Below are 26,539 nucleotides of genomic sequence, written 5' to 3'. Positions count from 1 at the left end.
ATCAGTTTTTCTATAAGTGCATCAAATGTCTTCGAATCAGACGAGCATTAAAAAAGGTTTAAAGAGTATGAAATAAAATAATGGAAGATAAATTGACTGAAATCGAAAAAATTTGCGATGAATTTAAATAAAGCAATAAAAATGCCTTCGATTGAATCAAAGGGGTTTTTGACATGAAAATTAAAAGTGTTGAAATGTAAATTTGACAATGAAATTTAAAATTGCTTGAAAAGATAAATTGAACAGAAAAAGTAAAGTTTGCTGAAAATCATAAATTAGAAAGATAAAAGACATGGAAGGAACCCTACAGAAATCGAATTCGAATGCAGACTCATGAATTTGCTGGGATACGAGTGTGTTTGAGTGTATTTCTAAAGAAAAGTTCCAACTTTGATTTCCTAAGATTTTCTAATATTTATAACTCATTTCCATAACCGACCATTAATGACATGATACCCCTTGTGTGCGAAACTTTGAGTAACTGTTCCTGCTCTTTTGCCCAAAAGTGTTATTGAAAAATCCTTAACTTGAAAAAGCCTTCGATCTTCTTCATTCGAGTAATTGCTCGATTTATTATGTCTTTACTCGATTTATTATGTCCGTCGAATTTGTGCCAACAGTTCTCCACAGGATGTCTGCACGTGCATTTCTTTTGATCTCTGCTTTCATTTCAAAACTTCATTAATGTTTTGAATCAGCTTAACCTTCGAAAATAAATCAGCTTAACCTTCGAAAGTAAATATCTTGACTAATAACATCAAAATTAAATTCTTAATTTAATATTGCCAAATTTTTATTATTAGTAATTAGAGACCTCGTTATTTGCCACTAGGTTAACAAGGATGGATTTCCTCTCGTCCCTTAATCCAACTTGATCAACCTTTTTTGTCAAATAATCCATGAAACCCACGAACATGTCAGCACGAGAACAGAATCCAAATCTCGTTGCCAAAACGAGTCGAAAGATCCATGCATTTTTTTGCAATCATCCAAACCAGGTTGGAAACCGTTGGATAAAAGGGCTGAGAATCTAATGTCATAAATACTACCAATATTGGTATTGTGAACGTCAGTTATTCTGAAACTGTTGAAAGTATATTAACCAATGGCCTTTACATTTGCATGAATGTGATGAAATTTCTTTGACAATATCGCAACATGTTACGGCAAAATAGAGCAACCTCTGGATATTATAGGGGATATCAAAATTAATACGAAACGGAAATAAGACCAATAAAATAAATAGATGCCTAACTAACTTGTTACATGCTTGATAGTGGAAATACTGTTACACAAGAATTTTCAGCAGCCAAAACCCACGTTTTTTTGCATTTCACTGCTTAAACAATAGCATACTCAAGGGTTTCCGAATCTTCGGGCCGCCACGTTGACTTCTCGACACATAACATGCCTTCTTTCTCCTTGGAGTAAGTCATACGAACCTTCCACTTCATTGACCTTGCCATGTTCTCAACCTCTTCAATGGTCTCAACAGTGTCGCGGACAATAAGCTTTCCTTCCGGCCTGAGAATCCGATCAACCTCGGCCATTAAACCATCTACAGTGCACCTGCATGGGCATTGAGAAAATAAAGCATATGGCATGGTAATATACTAATAGTATAACCAAGCTTTTTGATGATAATGAATATGAATATATGATCAAATAGTTACTATTGGTACCTTTTCTTTATCTTCGAAAATAGATGATCAGCATGGAGGAGATCATAGGTCCTGGGATAGGTACTAAATGATTCACACCAATCATGATATATACCAAATAGACCTCGTTCATATATAATGGGAAGAGTATCTGCGGAGTCTATTGAAACCACATTCATGACCCAAATACTCCTATCCTTCAAAGCTGCGGCAAATCTGGAAGCCACCAAGAATGAATATGTCAAGCACTAACGAATAAGAGAGCAAATTATTAACGTATAATTCAGAGTCATGTTGGAAACCATGGCTTCTGCTCACCCTCCATAGATGGCATTCATATCCATGACATTCCGTATGTTTGACCACTGAATTCCCATCCCATTTAGATAGGACTTCGACACCACACGTTTCCAGTGTTTATAGTCAGCAGAAAAATCTTCAGGAGCAGGCTTCCCATAAACTCCAACTTGGTCACTTGACAACCAGTAAGGCACGTTGGTCAGTCTTGTTGGCCACTGCTCAGGCCACTGCGACCCACGTTCCGTTGAACTCACTGGTGCTTTGTGCATGCAAGCTTGCAATGGAACATTCCTGTTGCACCAAAGATATTAGGCTCTGCAGTATGGAGGTAGCATGAAGAGAAAGATTTTCTTTTTTTTGGGGGGGTGGGGGGGGGGGGGGGTATTCAGTTTAACACTTTTCCCCCCAAAAAAAGTTTTAAATAAATTTAAAAAAAAAAAAAACACAAATGTGTCAGGCTGAGTAAAATACCATGCTGCATTAGGATCATCAGAGTCTTGACAAACTGGAGGATCATTCTTAGAACGTGCCTCATAACACTCGTTAGAAGTTGGTTTCTTGTAAACAGCTACACCAACTCCATTAACTTGATCCTTGCTAATTGACACTAGTTCCCAGCACATTGCTTTTGTTAGTTTCTTCATGGCTGCCAAATAATCATAAGTGTCAGAGATTAGATACATTGCTATACTAAAATGTATACAAGAGGGAAACATAAGACTGTTATCATCTAACCATTCCATATTTCAACATCTTCATCAAGCTTCTGATAAACAGGAGTAGCAGACCATACAAAGAAACCACCAGGTCGCAAGACCCTATTCAACTCTAAAAGAAGTTTACCACCTGCAGTTGTACACAAAATAATAATAGAATAAGCCTCAACTTTTTCGTGGATTTTACATCGCTACAAACTATATTTATGTTAGGAATTCAGCTGATCACCATACTAAAGTTACAATATCAGCATACCTTCAATATGCCATGGAACTCTGCATCGTGCACAATGGACTACATCAAATACTTTCCCCGGGAAGGGAAGCCTCTTTGTGCCCATCACAGCAGAAATAGCAGGGATTCCCCTTTCAAGTGCGAATTGCACCTGAGCTTCATGTTCATCTTTTGGTGCAAATGACATTGCAAGAACATCTCTATCAAAGAGAAAGCCTCCAAAGCTGGCAACACCACATCCAACATCTAATATGACTCGTGTGCGTTTCCCCCAAAGAATGTCAGGTACAGACTGTATGACCAAAACACTATTAAGTAAAATTTCAACAAATTTAGGTAAACAGGCTACATTATATTGAGCAACTCTAGGATGAAAATATGTGTTTCTGATCAGAGCATGATATCTCAGTCATAAGAGCTGTCTATATAATAATTTAGATCAAGAAAATTTGTGCTTTGTACGATGAAACATAAAGGGGTTGGTGGGCACTACATTTGTAAATTGTAACTGAATATGTAATGTAATATCAATTTATGGAACATGCAGCAAATTCATCCAGATTTGTGATAACATTAAAAGCAACAAAAATACACTTTACCTCTTGTATAAAGTCAATGTAATGAAGTGCTCCATGCTTGAACTGGGTTCCACCACCGGGAAAAGTAAGGTACTCGCCAGTAACTTTCACCCAGTTCTGATGCCCTTTAACTTTGGCTAGCTTAGTATGTGGAACATTGTAATACCATATCTGCACAAGAATAACTTAATTATGAGAGAGCTTACTATGAAACAGAGAATTATAATTGACAACAACTGAGTTCATTTCAACCTTTTCTCGGCTTTTAGGCCATTCAACTGAGCGTTTATATCCTTCAGGAAGAGGGACAAGGCAGGTAGGAGGTTCTTCAGGACAGTGCCTCTCTCGATGTTCATAGTGTTTAGTACTCCGAAGACTCCTAATTGCTTTCCAGTTGTCAAGGCATGGGATAAAGTCGGGGCCAGCAGTAGTATTGCAAAGTTTCCAACTGTACTGCTTAGAGGACTTTTGAGACTCCTTTTCATTCTTTGATTCTGCTGCTTGAGTTGACCAAGATCCAGTTTCTGCTTTATTTTCATTTAGAAGTTCTGACTGAGCCCCAGACGGGTATACCTCATTTGATTTCTGATTTTTGGAATCATCATCTGTATTCTTGCTAGAGTTTTCGTCAGATTCATTATTATCACTTTGTTCTACCTTCTCCTCTATCTTACCATCTGTTGTTTCGTTATCAGATTTATTTTCACTTTCATCTGAACCAGAATTCTTCTCACTCCCATCAGAATCAGTTTCCTTAGTGGACGTCTCATCACTTTCTTTGTTACTTTCTGTAGCTTCTGAGTTTGATTCAGTATTTTCTGTCTTTGAATCTTCATCCTCTGTTTTCTTGTCTGTGTCTTCTGTTTTAGCATCCTCAGAGTTCGAGTTTGAGTTGTCTTCTGATGTGACAGTACTATCCCCCTTGGTTGCATCCTCAGGTAAGTCACCTGGATTATCTTCGAATTGCCGTGTATTGCTACTATCAACTTCACTAGCCTGCTCTTTTACCTCATTCTGTTCTTTCATCTCAACCTTATCCTCTTGAGACACATCTTTATTTTGCTCTGGAACAACAGAGGATGACGTCATCATCCATACCCCAGCCAAGCACAGAGCCACAAACACAACAATAGTCACCGTTGAACAGTAACTCGATGATGATCTCCTACCATCTACTCTAGTATATTTCCCTATAGCCATGTTGTTTAAGGGTGCAATATTTCACAGATCACCTTGACCTGGTCACAAACCAAACAACAATTAAACACTACTTCTATTACTGGATCCAAACTGGCAACACCTAGAGTATGATAGATTCAACAGGTGAAGTGTGCAAATACTGAAACCAGAGCATGCATTGAAAAAAAAAGGCTCCAACAGACGGTGAAAATGAGGTGCATGTTATTTTCAACTTCTTTTCTTTTCTTCTTCTTTTCTTTTCGTATTTTTTTTTTTTGGGCTATACAGAGCAAATGATTTTCATTTCAAATGCATGAAACAAACTACAAATCTAAGGTGCACCAGATCGCTTGAACCAACACTGATATAAGTAATTTAAACTCCGAAAAAGCAAAACGAATCTAAAGTGTACTCAGCAAGCAAACGATGAAGGATCGAGCAAATGCATCAGGTAAAACTGAGATAGCAAAATCATATATCATAGAAACTTGCCGATCAGATCGTTATCACACTTAAAAATGTTAAATAAAAACCGTCTCCTATTTTCAAAGGATAATCAACAAAACTTCAATATCAGCACAGATTCAAATCAAGTAAGCAGCATGCGAACTACTATAGCCAACGATTTCGAAAAATAGAATCGTACAGGTTCTAACCGATTCGAAAGCAAGAACAGACGCGTACTTCAGCTCAAAATCAACAACAATCACACGGATCTATAATCTAAGTGATGATAGAGCAAAACTGAACAAGTAGTATAAATAAGACGGCACCGCGGCGAAATTTCGAATGGAAATATGGAGCTAGAAGAGGTGAACATGAAAGAGTAGAGGAGAAGAAGTAGTACCTTGGAAAACGGGTGGATCTGGGAGGATTATTACTCCATCACCATTGTGGTGCAGCGTGAGAGAAGTGTATAGTTGAAGGTGGTGTTGTGAGATTGGGAGTATGTGAAGGGAAGAAGATGCGGGTTTTAATAAGTAGAAAGTATTGAGTAGCAATCTTTATTTTTATTTTTTTATTTTCCTTTTGGGGAATTGACGAGTGCCGACGGAACAGAACAATATAAGCGCGTTAAGTGGATGAAATCGAGATTCGAGAGTAAGATTTCAAAATAAATAACAAATAATAATTAAAAAATAATATTATCACCCATAATTACTGTGAGTATAGTCATTTTCATAATTTTAAAAGTTTTAAAATAATATATATAAAAAAATTACTTAAGAATTAAAAAAATAAATTAAGATTCTAAATTATTACTCATTATTTATGGAAAAATATATGGTACCAACATATTATCTGCCTGCCAACTCTTATTTATAATCATGTTTTATGGAAGTATGTTCGTGGATGTGTCTAATAATTAATATATTTTAAATACATATATAAAGAGATACATCTAGAAAATATATCTATAAAGACACTTCTATTAAACACAGATATTTTTATTAGACACATCCACGAACACACTTCTATAAAATACAATTATAAATAAGAATTAGCAGAAGTTGGTAGATATGCTGTTGATACCGATTATTTATTTATGTAAGTTGAAAATCTAGAGAAAAAGGAGGAGAGACAGGCAGAAAGGGGGGCACGTGGAAGCCGTGAAGGTTGCGAGTCTCTTTAAGGATATTAATATTTAACACTTCAGTAATTTGGTGCAGCCCAGTGCCTATTTTGTTGTAAATATCTAAAGGTATTAACTATGAACTATCAAAGCCTACTTAGGAGGGAGTCCACTCCCTAATTAATTCCCTTATCTTCGGGTACAAAGAATATCCTTCTTTTTCTTTTGTCTCTGAATAATTTAATTTTCTTTTTTGATGTATTAAATATCATTCATAAAATTAAATAAAATTTTCCAAAGCTGTAGCTCACCATTTGTTCTTCTTATTCAGCACATTCAAAAGTCAAAATCCTTTATTAACTTAGTAGGATTGTAGGATACTCAGACAATAATCAGACTTCTTTCTATTTAATGCATTTCGATTGATATAATAATTAATATTCTTTTATATATATATAAGAACATGAATACACTAATGTACGAGCACTTGAAAAAGGAATATTGCCAACTTCTAAGTGACCTACAATGTAACGAAATAATCAAACAACTCAAGTTAGTATAAGAAGTTTTTTGACTAAATGCTGAGTGTCTACAGAACAGAATTACCAACCACCGACAATATGTTAGACGGAAGTCCATTAAAAATTATTCAACATTCTAACGTTAAATTTTAAGCACTATTAATAAAATTAATCAATAATGTGGCAAAAATATCACTGAAATTGTCATCTCGAATTTATATTTTATAATCTATAAAAAAGCTTTTAAATATATTAATATATCGATATTCCAATAAATTTTAATTGTTAATTTTAATTATATATATTATACATATTTTTTATAATTCAACAATTAAAAATTATTGAAACACTCGGTGTTCGGATACACTTAAAAGATTTTTTAATCTATAATTTATAATCATATGCCAATAATACAGGGTTATTCAACTGACGCAGATTAGACATCCATTCAAATATTTATTCACTGTAAAGTAAGATTTCTAAAACGACGACCTTTTTTTTGGAAAATATTTTTAGAGGAATGAAATAATAATATTAAATGAGAAGTGGTTGTGAACTGGCAGTTAGGTGCAGCTCAATGGTCCATGCTAGACATAGACAATCACATAATTAGATCAGGATTAGGACTACTAGCAAAGTGTAAACTTGGCTTTTTGTATATATGAATTTGACCATCCCTATTTAGTTTGGCAGTAATCCATCAATTTCATTCAAAGAAACAAGTTGATGCGATAATATCATAAAATTTTAGATTAAGACGTAGTATTATATTTAATATTTAATTTATTCTCGTTTAATATATATATATATATATATATATATATATATATATATATATAGTCGTAGTTTAATCTAAACCAGCAAAATATATGCAATGGTCCATTTAATCTATATATTAATCTTGAAGATTAAAAAGAGAAGAGACCAGTTGATAATGGCGGAACGACAACTCTTATCCAAAACTTGGTACAATTCATAATTACTATGTTACGTGTGTATTTTCATGAAATTTCTTTAATGTATGTGAAATATTAGTGCAAACTTGCCAAGGATTGCAAACATGATGTAAATATAGTATAAAACTATAAATAGGCTTGTATATATATTATGGATTGATTAATGAATGAATAAATAGCTCCGAGGAATGCAACATGTCAAGTTCTAGAGGTGGGCCATATACTGATGTATAGGTATAGCTCCAAATTTGCCTTCCTTTTCTTTTTAGTTTTTAGAATTATTGTAGCTATTTTGGATCCTTATGTATGTTATGTCCAATTTCATGTACGATAATATGTAACAATAGAGAAAATTTAATTCTGCTATTCCATACCTTAGTTACATGACATGCTGCAGATCTATTAATCTATTATATAGTAGAACGGTGTATATTCTATGTTTGACAAGTGGGGTTTTCTTTGATTGAGAAGTGTTTAGATCCAAAGGTTGTCAAGTGGTACTTCAATAAAACAAGCAAAAGCTAAAAAAGGTATAATGTGTTACTCAATATATACAAAGAAACAAACATAAATCATCACAGGAACCACTAGTAGACAAATATGAACAATTGAATTTAAATGGTGGAAAAAAGAATTGAGCGAAAAATTTTCCGCTCTAAATTGAATCTAAAAACAATTAAATCCATTCATCTCTTCTTTTTCTATTCTCAGTTCTTATTAGATTTTACATATCTGAACAATTTATTTTCCTCATTAGTTTTCGTTTGATTCGGCTCTTTTGATGCTTGATGTCTCTCTGTTTTAGTCCTTCATTGAGTCGATTAGTTGCCACAAAGGCCATGTCTTTTGTAAAGAATGCATTCTCAAGTGCATTCTCCAGGTAAGACAACTGATCTGCAATAACTATGAGTCTGTATTATATGCGCCACTTTTGTGTAAATACTTTTTCTTTTACTATTTAAAGTGAAAATTTGTTATGAAGTTGGATAATTTTGCAAGGATTTTGAATATTTTTTAGATTAAAGGACTTGCAAGAGATAGTGAAATAAAAAAAGGTGGTGTTGTAAAGGCTGACGTTGAGATGTTTAAGATTTTAGATCAAAGACAATTAAGTAATTGTTATATTTATCCAATAGTTTTTAAGTGTTTGTTACGGTACAATGATAAATTTATACGTACTGATATAATAAAAATGTGGACAAATAACAAAACGCCACGTGAATTATATTACCTCCGTCAGCATTTAATTTTTATTTTTTTAAATATATATCTTAACATTATTTTTACTAAAATACCCTCATAATTTAATAAAAATAAAAAATATTTTTTATATAAATATATGAAAAAACTTAAATGTCTTTTTTTATGTTAAATAAAAATTATCATTTTAAATTAATTAAATTTTAACATTCAACTAACTTTAATCTTATATTTTAAAATCTTAAATAATTTAAAAAAACAAAACAAAAACACATGAAAAGAAAACAAAAAAAAATAAAAAAAGTTGTTCATCTAGCTGCTTCGTGTTCTTCGTCTCCTCCCTCCTCTTCCTTCTCTAGTTCTCTCTGCTAAAGGAGAAGAAGAAGAAGCCCTCTAACTCTAAACCTTTTTTCTCGAGCTTCAATCAGTACTGTTTCTGTTGGATCCACAGAGACGGCGACGCCGGGGTCTTCTGCTTCCTCTCTTTTGTCAGAGCTGCTCACCATCTCCTCTAGTTGTGCGTGGTTCGAATCTGTTGCAGCTGCGAGAGACGAAGCCCGTCATGTACCACTGCTTACTGCTTGCCTGAAGCTTTTCTCTGCTCTGCTCTGCTCCGCTGCACTGAAGCGCAGCAAGTCCATCGCCGTACCAAGAAGATCCCGCTCTCTCCTCGACCCCGCTATCTCTTCTGACTCCGTGATTGCAAATTGGTGGCAGGGAAGTAAATTGGGGCTGGAATTTTGTTAAATATTAGCATGCTTTAGTCTTGCTCATGCCATTATTAATTGGAATTTCTTCGAACGGAACATGATTTTAATCACATGATTGTCTGAATTTTGTTAACTTTTTTTTGTCTGAATTTTAATCACTTTTTTTTTCTATTTGATTCAATCTCTTTATTTTGTTTCTTTGTTCTTGTCAATATAATGTATCAATGCCTCTGTTATTGGGATTTCTCTGTTTTGCCAAAAATCTATAGTATGGTGAACTTTTTGGTTTCATGGATGCTTACCCTTTTTCATATTTTAATAAGTATTTATGTGCTTAGAAGAGCAATTGACTCTGGTTGCAAATTCGGATTGTTGGTGGAAGGAATGCAAATTGGGACTGGTTTTCTAGTTGTTGGTGGACTAGCCTAGCTTGCTGAATTGATTAATTCATTAATAGAAGGGAGTGGTGTCATAATCTGCATTGACTCTGAAACAAGAAGTGATGTCTCGGTTCCTTCAGTTTCTCTGTGTCATCATAGCAGCTTCGCATGCTATTAGGTTTGCCACCAACTTCTCTATTCTTGTAGAACACCCTACACAACACCCAATCTTCCTGTATGGACAGAAAAAAGAGTTAATTAGATGCTATCATAGTTAATTTGAACCTATGACTATGCTTTAGAAAATGGCCGAAGTTTGTGAAAGCTTCAATTTTTACCATCATTCAATTGCTTCTTTTTCTTTTCTTTTTTGCTGCTTCATTGAACTTCAAAGTGTTTGGACTAGTTGATGGAGTACTCCCACTTGCTTGATAAAGCAGATGAGTGTGAGGATCTATACATGCGGCTTGTGTATGCATGTGAGTGTTTTCTCTCCTTTTAATCCTTCTATACAATAATTTTATTTTATTTGGAGATAGTGGAGGAATATTTAAAGATTTAGGCGAATGAAATCAAGAACCTCTATGTAGCATTTTAACTAGTGTTTACATGTGATCAATCAACAATGTAAATCATTTGAGCTTAAACATTTTATTGATATGACTTCTGCATGTGTTTTACGACTGTTTCTTTACCTTTTGTAATTCATTAATCATCACAACATCATGGGCTGTATCTGTTCACTATGCATACCAAAGAACATGGAAGCCTTTTAATCCAATCCTTGGAGAGACCTATGAAATGGTTAACCATGGTGGAATCACTTTTCTTTCAGAACATGTATCTTTTCTTCTAGTTGAGTAGGTTTTGTAATGCATATTTTACTTTAATTCCATATAGGCATTTGATTTGTTATAGTTGATGCCTTGATGCTATTAAGGTCAATGATTAATTCAGTTCTTAGCTATTGATTTTTCAAAAAGAAATTACCGGGCAAATTTCTTTGCCAAGCTATTGATTCAGTTCTTGGCTATTGATTTTTGTTGTTGGATCTCAACAACAAAAGATTCAATTCTGACATTGGCGTACATGGCCAAGCAAATTTTTCATCATTTACGACTCATCATGATGTTCATCCACCACCACTACCTATGCATTTGTTTCAAGGTGTTCTTTCCAAGGGCAATATGCTAACTTACAACCAAGTCATGGAAGTAAGTTGCAAGAAATTTCAGAAGGTCAATATTCTTAACTCTTTGGTTCCGTTTAGTAATTGTATCAATATTTTTGAGGAATGAAGCAAATAATTAAACAAATGCTCCTCTCATAAGATAAAATTTGTACATTTTCTATCTATCCAAAGGTTTAGAACAATGAAGGACAATTTTTCTTAATTATAGTTTGTGTCTAACTATACATTTGGTTTTGAAACTTTATAGGATAGTACTGATGACTCAAACCATCGTTCAGGATCAAATGCATCAGACAATAAGCCTTTCTATAACTTCTTAGAAGTTAAGGATCCAGAGTGGGGGAGGGATGCACCTGGATCACATCACGGGCGGCACAAAGCAGGACGCTACGGCCTTGATCTTAGCTTGAAGCTTTGATTCTAGCAGGAAACTGTGAAGCAGTAACAATGGCTATGATGAGTATGCATTTATAATGGTTTGGTTTAATTACTCTGTTGGTCCCTATAGTTTCGTGAAATTTTCAATTAGGTCCCTATACTTTTTTCTTTATAATTGAGTTCCTGCACTAAATTTTTTTTTCAATTAAGTTCTTCTTAGTAGTAATTGGCTGAATTTTATAGAGACCTAACTAAAAAAAAAAATTGGTATAGGAACCTAAATAAAAGGAAAAAAAAGTGTATGGACCCAATTAAAAAAAAATTGGTGCAAGGACTCAATTAAAAGGAAAAAAAGTATAGGGACCTAATTGAAAATTTTGCGAAATTATAGGGACCAACAGAGTAATTAAACCTAATGGTTTTCTGCTTGAAATCCAACAATGTTAACAAGCTAAGAAAAAGTGAATAGTTTCCTAGTCTTGGTTGAGGCCAAGGTAACTCGGAATTAAAAATAGAAGGGACTTGTTACATTGGAGACCATGCCTTTGGATTCAAAGAAACTGGAAATCAAAGATAAGAAGAAATCTTGCATGGAGATTTCATTTGACCTATCTTAATTTCGATAGTTATGGTTTTATTTTATTTGAGACTTTTAATTTGGTTACATTACATGTAATTCTATAGTTGCGCTATAGTCTTAGTAATGAAATTTTAAATTCGATGACACTCCACAAGTCTTGGTTCCTACAAGGGGTTTTGTAGCGATGACACTCCACAAGTCTTGGTTCCTACAAAGGGTTTTGTAGCGTGAAAATGCATGACTTTTATTTAAAATTTAAGAGAAATCTTATTTGGGACGAAATCATTTTAGAAATTTTGTTTACTCTTCAAAATTTTCACTAAATTTGTTATTTCCTCAAAATAGGGGGTAAGTACTCCTTTATCATTTTCTTTCTTTTGCCCTTCTTCACATTTCACAGAGAATAATTAAAGTTACTTAAAATGAAATTAAATATGCCTCGTATTTGGTATAATGTTCTCAAAATATATAATTCCAATATGAAATGAAACTAAACGTATTCAAATTTAACTTTCTTTTCATAATATAAATCAAATTTAACTACTAGTGTGGTTTATAAAATTTGATTTGACAGTGTTTTCTTTTGAATATACGTGTAATGTATATGTGCAAAATGATCGAAATACAATCAGACTGTAATGTTGAAAAAATATAAAATAATGTATGATGAAGAGTGAAACTTCATCTAATTATCTTTATATGTCACTTTAAATGGAACTTTCTCAAAAATGAGCAGGAACCAATCTTCCCTTTCGTTATTCTTGAATACAATTTACAAAATCTATAGAGCGTTAATGGTTAAAATCGCAACCTGGCTAATTAGGACTGGGGAGCTTGAAGGATTAACAATAAATCTTAAAATGACATTCAAAGGGATTTCTACCTTTACTCACTAGTTAACCTATCCTACTTGAACCAGACTTGATATCTTAGCAAAACATTTCCCTTTGTCTCAGATATCTCCAATAATTAAGGTCAAGGCAATTTAGTGGAGAGGATTAGATTGTTGTAGCCGGTAGAAGTGTGGAGCAGCCTCCAAGAGCCCTGATCTTGGAGTGCATGTCGAAGATCCCCCTTCTGAGAGCTTGCACAATGTCACTGTACTATCCAACAGTAGAAGATATCAGTATATTAAAACTTCAAAGGCTGATAAAATTTTATATGAATGTGAACTATCAAAGGAATTTGCATTCTTTATCTTTGCTCCAGCAAGTTTGATTGCTTCTGCAGTTCTGTACATATCATCTGTGCCTATTGCAAAATCTGTAAAGAAACAGATGACAAATATATCAGAGAAATTACTCTTCATTAACAGGCATAAAAAATTTTAATAGAGAAACATAAGTTAGGAAGCATTTTAGTGAAAAAAAAAAGACTTGTATAAGAGATATTCACACTTCTAATGAAAACTTCACAAACTAAGACATGTCAAGCAAACATTTATATGCACTATGATAGATTATGCCTAATAAAAAATTAGTACTTACATAAAAGCTCTACTTTTCCAATCATTTATTCAAAACAGAAAAAGCCTTTTATGATAACTGCAGCATTGAAATTTTGTGTTGTAGGACTAACAATAACAATAATCGAAAAGGATGGGAGTTTATCATAACATTTATCATAACATTTTAAAAGCCTTGTACCACTTGAAAAATTTATCGTAACATTTTAAAATCATGGAACAAAAGAAGGATATTTAGAAGCAAACCTCCTATAATTTTTTTTTCTCATGAGTTCAAAACATCAAGCCATGAACCCAAAATAAGTCACAGAAATCTCTAGTACGGAACAATAAAATGGCCTTCTAAAGAGAGTCATTTTCATCTTAGTTCGCCAACCATACAAGAAACTGAAGGAACCGAGACATCACTTCTTGTTTCAGAGTCAATGCAGATTATGACACCACTCCCTTCTATTAATGAATTAATCAATTCAGCAAGCTAGGCTAGTCCACCAACAACTAGAAAACCAGTCCCAATTTGCATTCCTTCCACCAACAATCCGAATTTGCAACCAGAGTCAATTGCTCTTCTAAGCACATAAATACTTATTAAAATATGAAAAAGGGTAAGCATCCATGAAACCAAAAAGTTCACCATACTATAGATTTTTGGCAAAACAGAGAAATCCCAATAACAGAGGCATTGATACATTATATTGACAAGAACAAAGAAACAAAATAAAGAGATTGAATCAAATAGAAAAAAAAAGTGATTAAAATTCAGACAAAAAAAAGTTATTAAAATTCAGACAATCATGTGATTAAAATCATGTTCCGTTCGAAGAAATTCCAATTAATAATGGCATGAGCAAGACTAAAGCATGCTAATATTTAACAAAATTCCAGCCCCAATTTACTTCCCTGCCACCAATTTGCAATCACGGAGTCAGAAGAGATAGCGGGGTCGAGGAGAGAGCGGGATCTTCTTGGTACGGCGATGGACTTGCTGCGCTTCAGTGCAGCGGAGCAGAGCAGAGCAGAGAAAAGCTTCAGGCAAGCAGTAAGCAGTGGTACATGACGGGCTTCGTCTCTCGCAGCTGCAACAGATTCGAACCACGCACAACTAGAGGAGATGGTGAGCAGCTCTGACAAAAGAGAGGAAGCAGAAGACCCCGGCGTCGCTGTCTCTGTGGATCCAACAGAAACAGTACTGATTGAAGCTCGAGAAAAAAGGTTTAGAGTTAGAGGGCTTCTTCTTCTTCTCCTTTAGCAGAGAGAACTAGAGAAGGAAGAGGAGGGAGGAGACGAAGAACACGAAGCAGCTAGATGAACAACTTTTTTTATTTTTTTTTGTTTTCTTTTCATGTGTTTTTGTTTTGTTTTTTTAAATTATTTAAGATTTTAAAATATAAGATTAAAGTTAGTTGAATGTTAAAATTTAATTAATTTAAAATGATAATTTTTATTTAACATAAAAAAAGACATTTAAGTTTTTTCATATATTTATATAAAAAATATTTTTTATTTTTATTAAATTATGAGGGTATTTTAGTAAAAATAATGTTAAGATATATATTTAAAAAAATAAAAATTAAATGCTGACGGAGATAATATAATTCACGTGGCGTTTTGTTATTTGTCCACATTTTTATTATATCGGTATGTATAAATTTATTATTGTACCGTAACAAACACCTAGTTTTTATTGTGATAAATGCACTATATAAATTAAGTGTACTCTCTGTGCTAGAGTAGCCATGGAATATTGTTTTTGTCATTTCAATGTTGCATTTATCACAAAGTCATTGATGGTTGTATAATTTTCTTTTTTTAAATATTTTTTATTATATATCATTCATAAAATATATGTTGTTTTTTTATTTAAACTCAAGACTTCTTAGGTTATATATAAGTCAGTTATCATTTTAACTAATTTCTTTTATTATTTATATATATTTATTTAACAAATAAAAGAATAAATTAATAATTATGACGTGAATATCTATTAATACATACATACATTTATACATACATACATTAAGTTAAAGATGAATAGATTTTAATATGTAAGAATATTAAATTACCAGACTAAAAATATACGCTTTTTATTTTTAATATTGGACCGGGAGTGGTGTTGGACTCCATTATGGGGGAGGGAGGGGCTTAACTAGCTTGTGGTGTCAGCCTAGTAACAACCCAGACCCTCCGAGTTCTAACACCCTACACGGACCGTCCGATTTCCCTCTCAGCAGACGCACGGTCCGATTTCAAAGGGGATGGACACGCGTCGCGTTGCAGCAGCTCCCGAAACGGTGCCTTGAAACCAAACACTTACTCATGCATTCACCCCTCTCACCATCTGAAAACATCACTTTCTCAGATTTCATTTTCAAGTTGAAGCCTCCATTCTTCTTCTTCTTTCTCCTCTCAGTTGTGCATGGTTGAAGAAATAAAAGCATGCCAAAGAAGAACAAAATTAGAGATATTGATCGACTTGAATTTCATGTTATGCATTATCTCAGTCATCTTGATTATGTAAGTTTTTTTTGAATATTTTTAAATTTTTTTATTTAAAATTATTATTGTTAACGATTTATTTCTTATGATTGTTATTATTAGAAGTGCAAATTAAAAATATAAATAAAATGATTATTAGTATTTTTCAGCATTTATATGATTTTTTTTAAATTTTTTTAACTAATTTTTAATTGTAAATATTATTGTTAGTAAATTAATTATTATTATTTTGTTAGTTGTTACATTTTAAAATGTAAACAGAATGCTAGGTATTTTTTAATAAAGGACATAAATTTTTTTTTTGGAATTTTTTAATATTTTGTATTATAATTATTATTTAATATAAATATAACCAAATTAAAAAGAGAGCCCCAACGGCTCAATTTTTATTATAATTATTATTGAAAATAGGGTTAATTTTTTAAAATCTTTTTAAAATTATTAATTATAATTGTTATGAATGAAGGTAAATGTTATTGTTGTTGTGAGAAACTGTTAATCTTACTTTGGGAATAATTTAAATTTTTTAATTGTAATTTTCATTGTTAGCAAGTTGGTTAGTTGTTATGAATGTTGTTAAAAAAAGAATTTAGGCATAGAGTGATTATTATTATTTTTTATAATTGAGGAAAATATGCTTAAATAATAGTATATGACTAATTAATATTAGATATTATTCAAGATAAATATGTTATTGTAGAGAATTTTGATTAGATATTTATGTATTAGTTATTATTATTATTATTATTATTAGTAGTAAGTTATGAATAATTAGGATTAATAATTAACTTTAGAAGTTAGAATTATCTATTTTATAAGGATTTAGTAAATGAATTTATGGTAGTAACTTATTTTTTGTTGAGCTATTTGTGCAAATTTTGTAACCATGATATTTATTTAATTTTGGTAGGAGTTTATTATTTTAGTTGTTGTGGTTAAAAAATTATTTTATTTTAGTAGTAAGTTAGTAAGTGTTAAGAAGTTGAGTAATATTTTATTATGTTTTTTGTAGAAGTTAAGAATGTTGGCATGTGACCACCCAGTTCCTCCGGATCGGTACAACGATAGGGTGGAGGAGCATTTATGACTTACCGGCTTTTATCATGCATCACAGATTGGGGTAGTCCAATGTCAAAAGGCACTGGTGAATGCTCTAATCGAGCGGTGGCACCCCGACACACATACGTTTCACCTTCCCATTGGTGAATGTGTCGTGACTCTTGAAGATGTGGCTCTAATTCTTGGTCTTCTGATGGACGGACTTCCAGTTACAGGGATGACCATGAGTAGTTTCGAAGCCTTGGAGGCGGAGTGTTTGCATCAATTCGGAGTTGCACCGCGTAAGTCGGACTGTAGAGGCAGCTGCATAAAACTGACTTGGTTGCGGGATCTTAAAGAAAATTTATAGTTGACTGATGAAATTGGTATACAGAGGTATTTCAAGTGCCACATTATGTTGCTTATCGGAACGATCTTGTTTGGGGATAAATCAGGGGCAGGTGTGCACTGGAAGTTTCTACCCTTGCTTCGTGATTTTGGTAGTATTATACAATACAGTTGGGGATCTGCATGCCTAGCACACCTCTACAGGGCGTTATGTCATGCATCTCGAGTTGACTGTAAGGAAATAGATGGTCCACTAACACTTCTGCTCGGTTGGACTTGGATCCGACTGCCATATCTATCGCCGGTTCTTAGGGAGCCCCGCAGTTTTCTGCTAGCAAACAGGTAATATTATGATTAAATGTACCCCTATCTTGATATTTATAACTCAGTTGACAACATTAAATGTATCATATTAGATGGCGAAACTAGGAGCGTGGTGACCGACGATATAGATATCTGAAGCTAGCTGACTTTAGGAAGGCCTTTGATGAACTTCAGGAAGGCCAGGTGAGTTTTCATTAAATTAGTATTAGTTTCGGGTTTAGTGCCTGAGTAAATCTTATGAAGCATTGTTAATGTCATTGTTATGTGGGTTGTAATCATGAGTTCTTTTATTTTTTCCAGTTTGTGTGGGTTGCGTATGCTGTGGATCGCGTGGATCCGAACATAATTCCTGCTGAAATCTATATGTACTCGGTTGTCTGGAGCGCTACAGTGCCTTTGGTGTCATTTGAATGTATCGAGTGGCATGCTACCGATAGGTATAGGCGACAGTTCGGTTTCGTTCAGGGAGTACCTCATGAGGAGCGGAATCTGGACAAGGCGCATGGAGAAGTCCTGACTGGTCCTAAGAGTCTTAACTGGGCCATGGCACCGACTCATTACAGTTGGGTGATGCATTGGACAAACAGGTATCACCACGTTCTTTTTGAGCTTCCCATGCCTTCACAGCATCCGTTGGATACTTACATGCATTGGTACCGAGGAAAATTTGGGGACCACTTGAACTTGTCGAATCTTGTGGGTGAAGAGAATGATGAGGGTAATCAGAATTTGGATGAGGGTAATCAGGATATCGATGAGGGTAGTCAGGATATGGATGATGACAATGAAGAACAGGAGCCACATTTGCCTCAGATACCACCTCCAAATCCGCTTCCACAAGAACAACCCCAGTTCTCAGGCCAGTATGTACCTGAGACACATTTCAACCCATCATTTCCACAGCATCAACAATATTGGAGTATGTCACAGTTTGAACCAGGCGAAGGCGGTTCTTTTAGCCAGTTGCTTGCGTTTATGGCTGGAGATGCAGGACAGTCACAATATGGCCAACAAACTGAGTTCATGCCAGGTAGGTATTCGTTGGATGCGAGGTATCCGGGCCATACCTCATCGGTGGCTTCTGGAGGGTTCCTATCTGTTGACTCTAGTAGGAGTGACGGTGGACGCAGAGTGATAAACCACTATTTTATGGTTTATCTTGTGCTCAATTGAGTGGATTTTATCAATTTTTCATACACTTATTCATATGATTTGCATGAGTTTACGTTTTCCTTCCTGATTTTGTGCTATGATTGAAAACATGCTTTTTTTGTCTTAATTTTGATATGTTTAATCTTCTTTTATTACCATTCGATGCCTTGATATGTGTGTTAAGTGTTTTCAGAGATTACAGGGCAGGAATGGCTTAGAGGACAGAAAGAAAACATACAAAAATGGAAGGAAAGCACAAAAATAGAGTTTTGAAGAAAAGGGACAGCGACGCGAACGCATGGACGACGCGGCCGCGTGCCTAGCGCGAAAAGGCATCGACGCGAACGCGTGACTGACGCGGACGCGTGCCTTGAGCTGAACGCAAATGACGCGTACGCATGACCAAAGCGAATGCGTGACAGATGCCACGCACCAGAATCTATAGAAAATGCCCCCAGCGATTTCTGGACCCTTTTTCGGCCCAATTCAGAATCCAGAAACACAGAATATAAGCCAGAGAATGGAGGAATCAAAGGAAAGGACGGATCATGCTTCCATTATTCACTTTTCATAATTTAGATGTAGTTTTTAGAGAGAGAGGTTCTCTCCTCTCTCTTAGGATTTAGGATTAGGATTCCTCTTAAAGGATTTAGAATTATTTCTTCTCAATTTCCAGGTTTAATGTTCTTTTTATTTATTTTCTCAATTTTGCGTATGAACTCTTTATGTTTAGATTGATTTTCTATTTAATATATTTTGAGGTATTTCAGATTTGACTTTGCTTTGTTTTATTTATATGGATGTTTTTAATTTGATTTAGATATTTTCTTCCTTTTGGCTTTGGTTAAGTAATTGGTAACACTTGAGTTGTCAAACTCAGCAGTGGTTGAAATTGGCAGATTACTGATTGAATTGGATCGCTCTGAAACTAGTCTTCCCACAGGGATTGACTAGAACTTGAGGATCAAGCTAATTAGTCCACTTGACCTTCCTTTGTTTAGTAAAGGCTGACCAAGTGGGATTAAAACCCAATTCTCATCACACCTGATAAGGATAACTAGGATAGGAATTCTAATTCTCATACCTTGCTAAGAGTTTTATTAATTATTAATTTATTTTTCCTGTCATTTAAATTACCTGTTCCGTATTCTAAAAACCCCCAATTTACAAGACTCATAACCAATAATTAGAACACCTCCCTGCAATTTCTTGAGAAGACGACCCGAGGTTTAAATACTTCGGTTATCAATTTATTTAGGGGTTTGTTACTTGTGACAACCAAAACTTTTGTAAGAAAGAAATTCTTGTCGGTCTAGAAGCTATACTTACAACGCGAATTTATTGTGAAAATTCTAGATCGCGTGAGAGTTTCGTTCTTCAAAATGGCGCCGTTGCCGGAGAATTGCAAACGTGTGCCTTATTATTGGTTATTGTAAATATTTGCTTTTTGATTTGTTTTTATTTTTATTTTTATTTTTACTTTTTCGTAAATTAAGAGGTTATTGGTTTTTATTTAGTTATAAAAAAATTTTCAGATTTTTATTTTAAAATTTTTTTTATCTTATCTTATCTTAGTTTTAAATTTCAAAATTCAAATATTTTTTTCAAAAATCATATCTTTTTCAAAATCTTATCTTATCTTATTTCAAATTCAAATTTCAAAATTTAAATCTTTTTCAAATCTTTATCTTATATTGTTGACTTTTTCAAATTTTAAATTTCAAAATTTAAAATTCTAAATTCATAATTTAATTTTCAAATTCAAAAATTTAAATTTCAATAACCTTTTAATTTAAATTTGTTTTTATTTTCGTTTTTAATTTTTATTAGCTATTATGAATTCTCACACCTTTGGCTATGAGTTTGGTTACAATCATGTTACAGGAAGAGGAGATTACAATGAAAGCTTAGGCCATAGATGGGACAATCAAAGATGGGAGGAGGCACAAGGATTTGATCAACCCTCTTGGCAACAACCACCTCCAAGGCACTATCAACAACCATTCTATGATGCATACCAAAATGATGACTATGGTGGACCCCCTTGTGGTTACCAAAAAGCCCCGCCATATGCTTATGAACCATCTCCTCAACACAACTTTGAACCACCATACTCACAAGCCCCTTACCACCAAACACCACCATATGACCCTAACCTGTATCCACCACACCAACCACCATATGAACCACACCCAGAACCACCACCTCAATATTCACCATCTCCATATCCTTATCAAGAAGAACCACCTTCCTATTATGAACCCTTTCTCCAAAATAATGAACCCTCATATCCACCCCAATCTCCAATGGATGACATCCTTCGTGGTCTTCTTCAAGGGCAAGCAAAGATGAAAAGGAATGTACTGGAATTAGTGACTGCTTTAACCGAGGTAGTAAATCAATTAGCTTCCCAACATCTGAACACTCAAGGAACCCCCACGATTTCATATGGAGAATCTACTGAAGAACGTAGCATGAAGGAGACACTAGAAACTTCAGTGGACAATGAGCAGCACAACTTTGTATTGGAACAGTTAGAGGAAGCCGTGATCGTTGAAGAGGAAGACGTAGTTGAAGACTTGGGAGATGCGAAACCTCCATGGGAAACTCAAGTCATAGAGCCCCCTTCTAAGGAGTTTGAAATTGATGTTGAGGAGGGTGTACAACCTCCAAAGCATATCATAGTTGAAGACTTTGAAGGGGATGATCAAGAGATGGATTCAATCATTAATGAATTCTTATCTACAATTGAATCCTCTCCCATTGGACTTGAGATGAAGATTCAAGAAGAAGAAGCACAACCTCCTATGCCCTTGGTAAATAATGAAGAAGAGACTGAATGGGAAGAAATCTACCAGGAGGAAGAGGTTGAAATTGAAGAAGCTTGCAAAGAGGTGAAAGTTGTCAAAGAAGAGCCCAAGGGAATGGAGCTGGAAATCACCTTGCCAAGGTTGCTGGAGACCTCTTCCCCAAAGCCATCACCATCCATCCCTTCATTCAAGTGGGTAAATCTCTCATCTCTAAGCTTAATTAGCTCACTTGAATATGCTTTGCTTGAAACAAATGGTCAGCTTAGAGCTCTTTGTGCGCTTTAAGAGTAAGAGAGAGATGGTTAGTGGTAGGAGTCGTCATGCAAGATTTAATATGGTGAAAGCTCAAAGTTTAAATGCAAAGGTTGGTGTAAAGCTCAACTGAATGGGTCTAGGAAGTTGTTTGGCCACTTTAGTGAGAATTTAGATTGCCTGCCACGCGGTTGGAACACTAATAATCAACAAGAAGACAGGTGCAAAAGCAAGGTTTGAGACCCCGGAATTTAGTCTAGAAATCAACACTGTTGGGGCCTTGTCACTTGCTTTAACTTGCTTGAAGGCTTTCTGCGCCTAGTTTGGGATCCTGGAGGATACTGGAATTGCAAATATTGGTGGAGATTCCTGGATGAGTACAAGCACAAGCCACCAAAACAAAGGACTCCCCAAATATCCAACTTAAGGACTTTAACTAAAAGTGCTAGGTGGGAGACAACCCACCATGGTATGATCGTTCCTTTTTCAATTTTAATTTTATTTCGTTTTGTTTGTTTTTAAGTTTTATTTTATTTCATTGAACCTGGAATTCTTCATAACATCCACATTAGCATTGCATTTTGCATTCTACATAAAAAAAACACGCATACGACGCGATAGCGTCGCTGACGCGTCCGTGTCACCAGTGCGTTTTGAAGAAAAGAGAATTGAACAGAGTCACGCGAGAGCGTGGCTGGAGGCGTGCCTTTGGCACAAACATGCCCACGCGTCCGCGTCACCCACGCGAACGCGTGACCCTAAAAATCGACGTAAAACGGGTGTATGGCAGCAAGTTGTGATGGAGTGGGGCTGGAACCGCGCTAGAAGCACAACCCCCACCATGTGAACACGTGCCCCACGCGTCCGCGTCGTTTTTCAAAGTATGGCCATTCATGCAATCGCGTCAACCACGCTACCGCGTCACTCAGATTTTTGACAAAATGCATTTAAAACAGAGAGTTGCGCGACCGCGAGGCTACCCTCGCGCTAATGGCACAAATCATTCCACGCGAACGCGTGACCCACGCATCCGCGTCACTTCATAGAAGCGCTATCCGCGCGAACGCATAACCCATGTGCTCGCGTCGCTTGCGACGCACAACTTATCCAGATCAGCGCCAATTATCTTATCTTTTCTTTTCTAATCCTAATTTCTTCTATCTTTTCTTCTTTCTTCTTTCTTTCTTACTTACTTCTTCTTCATCTCTTCAACTTCTCATCATCCTTCTTCACTTCCATTCTATTTTATTTAATTTATTTGCCTACTTTCACTCATTGCATTTTAATTTTGCGCATATTTTTATTTTCTTTTCTAAATTTATTATTTTTCATTGGTGTTAAATGTTCTTATTCAGATGTTATATCTTTTCTGGTATTATTTGGTGCTTAGTGAATTGTTTTACACTGTTGGATGATATTTATCTGTCAACGCCAATCTTTTATGATATCTGTGTTCCTTTTTGTATTGACATGCATTTATATTGTCCTTCATTATCTGCTGTCTCTTCCCCTTTGTTGCAATGTTTGCACTATTGATATGCCACGTACTTTTATTATTTTCTCACTTGCATGTTGTAGCTACCATGTAACTGAGACCCTTATCATTTGGCATTAACCCACCCATACTTCATTTATTTTCTTATCTTTATTTCTGGGTTACTTTTCTTCCCTTTTTCTTTCAAGATGGCCACCCGAAAGGGAACCGGAAGACGTTTACATGGGGAGTCAGACAAGTCCATCTGCAAAATCTTTAGAGAAAAGCATCAGTTGGAGCCACCCATCCACTTGCACATCTCAGCACGCACCAAGGACGGTGCAATCTTTAAGTGTGGGGAGGTCGATACCGCTCTCCGTGGGTTAGTACCTTCCTGTCTCAACATCAATATTTAAATTTTCTTTGTTTGTTCATTTGTTCCATTTGCATATTTGATTGCATATTTGTTTGATTTCGTGCATATTTTACCACCACCTGGTTAAAGTAATATTTTCTTTTTCAAGAAAATTTTTATAGCATTTCACTAATTTGAATTAAAATTTTTGAAAAACTTGTTTGAAGAAATATTATACTGGAACATGGTTTAGAGCTCGAACACACAAAACCTGTGAGATTTTTGAGCTTATTTGAATTGGTTGCATCTTATCAACCAATATTTTATTTTTTTGGTGTGTGTTTTTCTCTCTAAAATTGTGATCTTTGTCTTGCTTAATTCTATATTTCCATTGTTTGATGTATGCATGCACTTATATGATTGAGGCCTTGTTTCACTTAGCTTACATACCCATATGACCTTAACCTTTCATTATCCTTTGCAAACCAATTTGAGCCTATTTTACACCTTTTATTCTTTACTTTAGCACATCATTAACTCTAAGCAGAAAACAATAATGTCCTTAATTTGAATCCTTGGTTAGCTTAGACTAGTGACAGTGCTCATGAATTAAGTGTGAGGAAGTTGAATTTGGAAACATTTGGTTTGAGAATTGAGTATATTAGAATTTTCTGAAAATGTGAAAGAAATGTTTAGGACATGATTCAAGCATTCAATACCTTAATCATATGCATTGAAAAAAAAAAGAGAAAAATAAATAAATAAATAAATAAATAAATAAATAAATAAAAAAGAGAGAGAAAAACAAAAAAAAAAAGAGCAAATAATAAAAAGGGGACAAAAGTACCCCAATGTTAAATTAATGAAAAATCAATGCATATATAATAAAATTAAAGAAAAGTTGATACATGAGTATGTGATGTAAAAGTGGAAATTTTGGGTAGCTAGGCATGAATTAGAATTATATAGAGTATATGTATGTTAGGTGAAAGCTTAGGTTAGTCAAAGATTCATATTTTAGCTCACTTGGCCATACATATATCCTCACCCTTACCTTAGCCCCATTACAACCTTGAAAAGACCTCATGATGTTTGCATTGGTACATTAAATATTGTTGATTGGTTAAGTGAAGAAAAAAGTTTAGAAAGCATGACTAGAGAAGAGTAGAGTGAATTACCTTATACACTTGAGAGATTAGAGTGATATACACTTCCAGTGAGGGTTCAATGCTTAATTCTATGTTCCCTGCTTTCATGAGCTATCTTCTTACAAGTTTACTTGTCTTTTATTGTATAATTTGAATTAGTAAAATCTGATTTATGTTTGTCTTGAAGAGCTTATTTACTTTTAACCAAGTAGATAGAAACATCTTAGCATGTAGTTGCATTCATATAGATAGGCTGCATTGCATACTCTCTATCATTCCTCTTCACCCCTTTATAGCTTCTCTTGAGCTTAGTATGAGGACTTGCTAATGTTTAAGTGTGGGGAGGTTGATAAACCACTATTTTATGGTTTATCTTGTGCTCAATTGAGTGGATTTTATCAATCTTTCATACACTTATTCATATGATTTGTATGAGTTTACGTTTTCCTTCCTGATTTTGTGCTATGATTGAAAACATGCTTTTTTGGTCTTAATTTTGATATGTTTAATATTTTCTTATTACCATTCGATGCCTTGATATGTGTGTTAAGTGTTTTCAGAGATTACAAGACACGAATGGCTTAGAGGACAGAAAGGAAACATACAAAAATGGAAGGAAAGCACAAAAATAGAGTTTTGAAGAAAAGGGGCAGCGACGCGAACGCATGGATGATGCGGTCGCTTGCCTAGCGCGAAAAGGCATCGATGCAAGCACGTGACTGACGCGGACGCGTGCCTTGAGCAGAACGCAAATGACGCGTACGTATGACCAAAGCGAACGCGTGACAAGGAAAACTCTCAGATGACGCGAACGCGTGATCTACGTGAACGCGTGACAGACGCCACGCACCAGAATCTACAAAAACGCCTCCAGAGAATTTTGGACCCTTTTTCGGCCCAATTCTGAATCCAGAAACACAGAATATAAGCCAGAGAATGGAGGAATCAAAGGAGAGGACGGATCATGCTTCCATTATTCACTTTTCATAATTTAGATGTAGTTTTTAGAGAGAAAGGTTCTCTCCTCTCTCTTAGGATTTAGGATTAGGATTTCTCTTAAAGGATTTAGGATTATTTCTTCTCAATTTCCAGGTTTAATGTTCTTTTTATTTATTTTCTCAATTTTGTTTATGTACTCTTTATGTTTAGATTGATTTTCTATTTAATATATTTTGAGGTATTTTAGATTTGACTTTGCTTTGTTTTATTTATATGGATGTTTTTAATTTGATTTAGATATTTTCTTCCTTTTGGGCTCTGGTTAAGTAATTGGTAACACTTGAGTTGTCAAACTCAGCAGTGGTTGAAATTGGCAGATTACTGATTGAATTGGATCGCTCTGAAACTAGTCTTCCCACAGGGATTGACTAGAACTTGAGGATCAAGCTAATTAGTCCACTTGACCTTCCTTTGTTTAGTAAAGGCTGACCAAGTGGGATTAAAACCCAATTCTCATCACACCTGATAAGGATAACTAGGATAGGAATTCTAATTCTCATTCCTTGCTAAGAGTTTTTT

At 34.7% G+C, this 26,539-nt stretch overlaps 1 protein-coding gene across 1 annotated transcript; it reads right to left on the bottom strand.

Annotated features, from left to right (window-relative positions):
- Positions 1-1,073: 1,073 nt before the first annotated feature.
- LOC112783535 (probable methyltransferase PMT26) lies at positions 1,074-5,766 on the bottom strand. The gene is made up of 9 exons (XM_025826520.3): positions 5,517-5,766; positions 3,743-4,728; positions 3,512-3,661; positions 2,934-3,204; positions 2,697-2,807; positions 2,433-2,607; positions 1,980-2,252; positions 1,683-1,877; positions 1,074-1,569 (listed from the first exon to the last, which is right to left on the bottom strand). Exons 2-9 carry the CDS (start codon positions 4,688-4,690, stop codon positions 1,341-1,343), a joined length of 2,352 nt encoding a protein of 783 aa, XP_025682305.1. The 5' UTR covers positions 4,691-4,728; positions 5,517-5,766; the 3' UTR covers positions 1,074-1,340.
- Between the last annotated feature and the right edge of the window lie 20,773 nt (positions 5,767-26,539).

This window comes from Arachis hypogaea, chromosome 20, assembly GCF_003086295.3.
Source record: "Arachis hypogaea cultivar Tifrunner chromosome 20, arahy.Tifrunner.gnm2.J5K5, whole genome shotgun sequence".
Lineage (NCBI taxonomy): Eukaryota > Viridiplantae > Streptophyta > Magnoliopsida > Fabales > Fabaceae > Arachis > Arachis hypogaea.
This window is presented reverse-complemented; position numbering and strand designations above follow the sequence as displayed.

Coding starts and splice junctions, on each gene's coding strand:
- LOC112783535 (XM_025826520.3), bottom strand. CDS start 4,690: ATGGCTATAGGGAAATATACTAGAGTAGATGGTAGGAGATCATCATCG. Junction 3,205..3,511: donor ACATTGACTTTATACAAGAG/GTAAAGTGTATT, acceptor TTGGTCATACAG/TCTGTACCTGACATTCTTTG. Junction 2,808..2,933: donor AGTTCCATGGCATATTGAAG/GTATGCTGATAT, acceptor GTACAACTGCAG/GTGGTAAACTTCTTTTAGAG.